At 41.9% G+C, this 6144-nt stretch overlaps 1 protein-coding gene across 1 annotated transcript; it reads left to right on the top strand.

The window, feature by feature from the left end:
* The first annotated feature begins 476 nt into the window (after positions 1-476).
* On the top strand, positions 477-5443 carry ube2l3b (ubiquitin-conjugating enzyme E2L 3b). Its single transcript, XM_030060409.1, has 4 exons — positions 477-590; positions 2576-2671; positions 2760-2946; positions 3719-5443. Exons 1-4 carry the CDS (start codon positions 564-566, stop codon positions 3871-3873), a joined length of 465 nt encoding a protein of 154 aa, XP_029916269.1. The 5' UTR covers positions 477-563; the 3' UTR covers positions 3874-5443.
* Positions 5444-6144: the final 701 nt, after the last annotated feature.

The following is a 6144-nucleotide window of genomic DNA, read 5'->3' as shown; positions in this document are numbered from 1 at the left end:
TTTAGAGCCCTAACATGACCAAAACACAACCATACCTGTAGTAAATATACATATAACATTTGGGAGCGACATGATTCCCACAGGAACTTTAACAGGGTTGGGGTTATTCAGGTAGACAGCAACACACATAAAGTCCCAGACATATAAACTTGAATAACAATTCTCATTAAAATAATTTTCTGGGGTTTAAATTTCTGGTGTCAAACTGACCCCAGTTGAAAAAATGCTACTAAATTTGAAGGTAATGGTAGGGTTAACTTTAAGCCTGCAAACGTGGTTTCTAACACCTGTACTGTGTCTTGTGTATTAAACTTAGAACAGGCTGTGTTCAAACTGTTTGAACTCATCTGCACTTTAAACCTGAGTTTTAACGTCTATACTTAAACTTATGTATTCACACCCATATTGACAAGCCTATATGTTTAAACACATAAATATATAAAGCAGTATAGTTAATATGTGTTGATTTAAACGCGTGCTTGTTGAACCTGGGCTGCCTGGTAGCACGAGAAGGTAAGCTAGTCGCCGCGCTGTGTATTCTGGGAACACACAGTAGTTTCAAGATGGCGGCGAGCAGGAGGCTGCACAAGGTAAATCTCCCGATCTTCTTATTTTTACATCTCTATTTACACGAGAAGGCGAAAGGGCGGCTCGGAGACTCACTCGCGCTTCAGTTAAACTCATAGAAGAGGGGCGATATCGCCTACAGACACCTTCGTTGTCCGTGTGTTTGATAGTAATCCCGATAAAAGCGAGAAGTCACTCCTTACTAGCCGCCGAGCTAACCAAATATTTGGCAGCGAAGCACCGGCAAATTAGGCCAGAGAGACTCTCGAGTCAGGCTTGTGAAGGCGATCAAGGAAGTCATGTTTCGTTAGCTAGCCGACAGCAGCGTTCAAGCAGCTGAGCCAACGACATCAGGCTCGACGGGCGACGGAGTTAGTTAGCAGCTCGCTCGCCGCCAGCCCGTCAACTTTGCCAGTTTCATTTCCTCGGCTTTAGACACTTAGCAAAAGCAGCTAACTAGCTAACCGACTAACGTTAGCTGCATTACAGCTAGCTAGCCAAGCGTCAACTAAACTAGCTGCTTTCGGACTGGACATCGTCATTTTGGGAATGGGTGGGGATGAAGTTAACATGCCAAGCAGCAGCTAACTACCATTAACTCGCAGCTCCGAGCCACAAATGATTTTTACACGTCAAGTGCTGCGCCAGTTGCGTTTTACGATACGTTTGTACAAATAGCTAACACGGTCGTGCGGGTTTTACGTTAGCTTTTTGCCGTTAACGGGTGGAATAAAGGCATTTTCCTGTCTGTTAAACCTGTAGATGTTCCCTTGTCTTACTAAGATGACCTGATAAGTAAATGAGATGGCTACGTCGGCTGCTAATTGGCTATATTGCGACTTTACTGCCGTTGCGCTTCATGTTAGCTTTGATGAAAAGCGAAACTAAGGGCAGTTAGGCGGAAGAATGAGTAGTTGATTATTCCGTGGCAAGTCTGGGACTTCCCTCTTCACTCACCATACCGACCCGAGAGTACAAATATACACAGACAGGCAGATAGAAAGACAGATAGGTAGATGTACTTCATTGATTCCAAATAGGGAAATTTACAGCAGCAGGTTGTCCAAACCCTGCTCAGGAACAATAGTAGACAGCACAAAATACCTCTCAACAGTAGAGGAGAGAAACATAAATCTTTAGAAAAATCAAACACGAGTAACAAAATCAATCAAGTGCTTCAGTACAAAGAATATCAGAGAAAAATTGTATACCTTGGAAGAGTAATAAAAATAAAATATTTTTTATAGAGTATCTGAGTCTTTCACTTTCAAATCGTTGCATAGACAGTTTGAAATACATCTGCAAAATATCTATAGAATAGAATATGTATATATAGAACAGATGTATAATGATAATGTATAATTTATAATGCAATTTCCATGTGGCAGTGCCTGGTGCTGGACACTGGACGGCAGGGACTGTCAGGCTTGGTTCAGCCTTATGGAAAACATTTTAAATAATATATCTTAGGGCTGCACGATATGGCCAAAATTTCATACCTTGATATTTATGCCAAATATCTCAAGTGATACGTTATACGATATGACTATGGGTTCACATGTATTTGAAATTTGAAGTGTAACAACAGTTGTAATTAAGCATCATTTTAAAAAAAAACAAAAAAAAAAAAACAAAACAGCATAACACTACATGGATGTAGAAAATGCAGTTACTTTACAAAATGGTTTATTGATCAGAACAGATCAATCAGTGTCTCAGGCTAAACCTAACCCTGAATTTAATATTGTTCATATCGCTACCTTTTGAGATATTAATCACACATGTCCATATCTAAAGAACAATATAACAATAGGCTATATCATTCAGCCCTAATATATAATTCATCTAATAAGAATACATACAATAAAAATTCCATTTTGTATTTGTATAATGATAGAATTGTAAAGCAGCTTGTTTTGTTTTGTTTTGTTTTACCACTGACCAGTCACCTGCCTGAGATCACCTGCCACTTCTGACATCCACTTTGTCATTATTTTTTCTCTCTCAGGAACTTGAAGAGATTCGCAAGTCTGGAATGAAAAACTTCAGAAACATTCAAGTTGACGAAACAAACATATTGACATGGCAAGGGCTCATTGTTCCTGTAAGTTGTCCACTTGTGCTTCAGCGCTCTGTGACCTTCTACATGCCCATCGGTTCTTCTGTTAATTAACCCCCTCCGTTCATTACAGGACAACCCCCCTTATGATAAGGGTGCGTTCAGGATCGAAATCATTTTCCCCGCCGAGTACCCCTTCAAACCTCCCAAGATCACATTCAAGACAAAGATCTATCACCCCAACATCGATGAGAAGGGGCAGGTGTGTCTGCCCGTTATCAGTGCAGAGAACTGGAAGCCTGCCACCAAAACTGACCAAGGTGGGTGTGTTAAGTGTGACAAGAGTGCCTTTGTAGACATCTTGGCTCTGTGGCCGATGCTACACTTGCACTTGGCATTTTAAGGCTCACATTGCTCAGTGTCTATTGATAGTAAACCTCAACACTGCTGTTGAATTTCAGCATTTCCTGTTGAGTTGCCAGCCAGCGGTTCAGTGTGGTATAAATGAGTTGCTATATTGTAATCTTGGGCACATCTTTACTCTGCTTGACCTCAGTGAGTGTCTCCTGAAAAGCAATAACTGCGCTTTGCTGGTGTGTCCACATTTTTTTTTTAGCCTCCATCCTTTGTATTCATGGAATGTGGATGTTTGTCATACCTTCCAAATGGCTGTTGCTTGATTAATTCCACTGAAATGGTCAATTACCTGTCTCACATTGTTCCCTGGTAATGTGACCAGCTGAGTGTCTTACACAGGATTTGTCATGTTAATTGACAGTAACCATGTGCCTGTCCTGCTCTGTTGTCATGATCAGTACGGACCACAACTATCAAACACAGCAGGGCCTCAGGATTTTCCTGGTGTTCCTTTTCGTAATTTGACAACTTTCATCATGTTGATTCAAAAAGTGTCTGTTTTACTTTCCTGAATTGGTCTCAAATTCAGTTCCCGGTAGCATTAAAAATGTTCTAACAAGGCTGTGGCTTGATGAAAACTGTAGGTCCCTTGAGAGTTTTGTTGCAGTGGCTGCTGGTTTCCAGAGTTGCTTAGTCTTTACCTTTGTTTTGTTGTGTGCGTGTTGTTTCTTGCAGTAATTCAGGCCCTCATTGCGCTGGTGAATGACCCCCAGCCAGAGCATCCCCTGAGGGCAGACCTAGCAGAAGAATACTCAAAGGACCGTAAAAAATTCTTTAAGAATGCTGAGGAGTTTACAAAGAAACACGGTGAAAAGCGGCCAATGGACTGAGCACCTGACGAGTGTGTAGCCCCTCCCTCTCTCTTTCTCATCCTCTCTTCTATCTCACCTCCCAACCAAATATCGATCTTCCTCCTGCCTTCTTGCTCTACCTACCCGCCCCATCTTACCCCGCCCTGTTAATGCTCCCCCTCCCCCCCACACTGGTCCTCCCAGCAGCCCAGGAGCAGCCCAGCTGAAAGCCAGGCAGTGGCAGCCTCAGCCTCCCTCCCCATCCAGGAGTCTCTGTGGAACAGACAGCTTCCTCCTCTTCCTCCTCCTCCTCCTCTTGGCCACAGAGCCCCTGGCCATTACTAACTTTCTACTCTTTTCTTAAATTTAAAAAAAAAGAAAAAAACATGGAAAAGGAATAAAGAGTTAAGGGAACATCGTGTTCAGATGGAGAACTAAGAGTTAAGAGATGGAAATACTCAAGTAATGTATTAATCTTCTGTTTGCTTTTCCTCTCTATACACAATTATTGAGTGGTAGGCCTTTCATATAGACCTAATTTTTCTGAAAGATTTTATTTTTGCTGAGCAGGAAAACGTGGTTTGGGTTTTTTTTTTTTCTTTTTGTTTTTTTTTTTTTTTTTGCCCCATCATCAATGCTCGATGGTAAAAAGAAAATGTCTTTGAGCAAACTAAAAATGAACAGAAGATGTAGCTAAGACCTGGAGGTGTGTGCTGACCTCTCTGCTTCTGGACTTGCACTGTATTCTGTGGAACAAGCCCTCTCACGTCTCCTTCCCCACAGTTTGTAACCCACTGAGCAGAAACAACCACAGAACGGCAGCCTAATACAGCCTATATATGACACCCACTGTTCTTCATCACATCGTCTAAAATGTTAAATAATGTTCTGTGATTAGGTGATATTGAATATTCCCCAATGCTCCAGAGTAGAAAACGAGGGGCCCAAATCTACTAGACTTAAGTTTCTTGTGCCAAATTCTACGGCACTGTCCCTGAGTGTTCTGAGACAAACTTTGTGAGGTTTTTGTAATGGAGTTCAGTTCGACCTTGTTTCAGTCCATAGCGTTAATAGGCAGGTTTGCATGAGAAGTAGGAATTAGGATTTCCTCTTTATTTTAACCCCTTTTGCTTTCTAAACTTTAAATTATTTCAATTGGCACTTGGCACATAAACCTGGCAAAAGTGGGAAGACCCTCCCTATTTCTTATTGATTTAAGCCTACCACGCATGCTGCTTCACAGACAATTGGGCACCCTGATGTATTTCCCTGTAGCACACAAACACGTTTAACAGAACCCTTTACCACACAGACCAGTATAGACCAGTCAGCTGCTCTGCTGAAAGGGACCTAACTGTTGGGGTGGGGGGGAGCTGGAGAAGGATCCAGTCAGCTGGAAAGAAGAGAAGCTCCCAGAGGTGGTCCTTGAACCAAGCACCTTGAAGGCAGCTGGGAGAGGGCTGGCTGTCCAGGGATGTGTCAGGACATGGAAAGGGACTGGAGCGGCCAAAAACCCACGTGTAACAGCTATATGATCTGGTCCCAATATTGTTTCATAATAAAGATGGCTAACCATTTGGCCTCACTGTCTGCCTAGTGGTGCAGTGGATGTGGATGTGTGGTGTGTTTTACTTTGCCTTGGGCCTCAACTCTCGCCACTAGAGGGCGCATAAGTAATTTGCAAGGCCAGCATATGTAAGATAAGGAGTGAGTGTTAAGTGTAAAAGTCTCTCCACATTTGTAGTGATTCAATATTGAAGTGTCAAAGTGAGTGCATGTTAATGGCAGTTAAACAGTTTAACCTTTTATAATGGAATTCTGAGACAATCTTATTTAGAGCTCTCAAACCAATTTTAACAATATCATGTAAACATCAGAAAATGTTGACCAGTTTAGTTTTATTAACTATACTGTTAAGTCAACCCTGTACACTTCTTGCACATGATCATAGTAAATATGCACGTTTATATTGCTACCTTGAAACGCCTTTTGTTTAGTATAAGTAAAATGTTACAACTAGTAGTACATCCCAGGTGCTGCAGATTGTTCCAGAGATTAGACCACTTTTTAATCCTATTGGCCTGGACTTAATTGACCTTGCATGTAAAATAAATAGCACACAGTGCTTGGTTAGAGCCAGTCCAGTAGGAACAAGTCAGCGTTAGTGATTTCAAATGACTGATGTGTTCATTGTAAATGTGTCTTGAAGTTGAGGGCTGTAAAGTCTCGAGGACTATCTGGCCCGCCTGCTGGGGACCTAGGAGATAATACCTGCTGATTACTGTACTTTTCCACGGCCACAGCTCAGCT

Source organism: Myripristis murdjan, chromosome 9, assembly GCF_902150065.1.
Source record: "Myripristis murdjan chromosome 9, fMyrMur1.1, whole genome shotgun sequence".
Classification (NCBI taxonomy): Eukaryota; Metazoa; Chordata; class Actinopteri; order Holocentriformes; family Holocentridae; genus Myripristis; species Myripristis murdjan.
The sequence above is the reverse complement of the archived record's forward strand: the minus strand, read 5'-3'. Positions and strand labels throughout refer to the sequence as shown.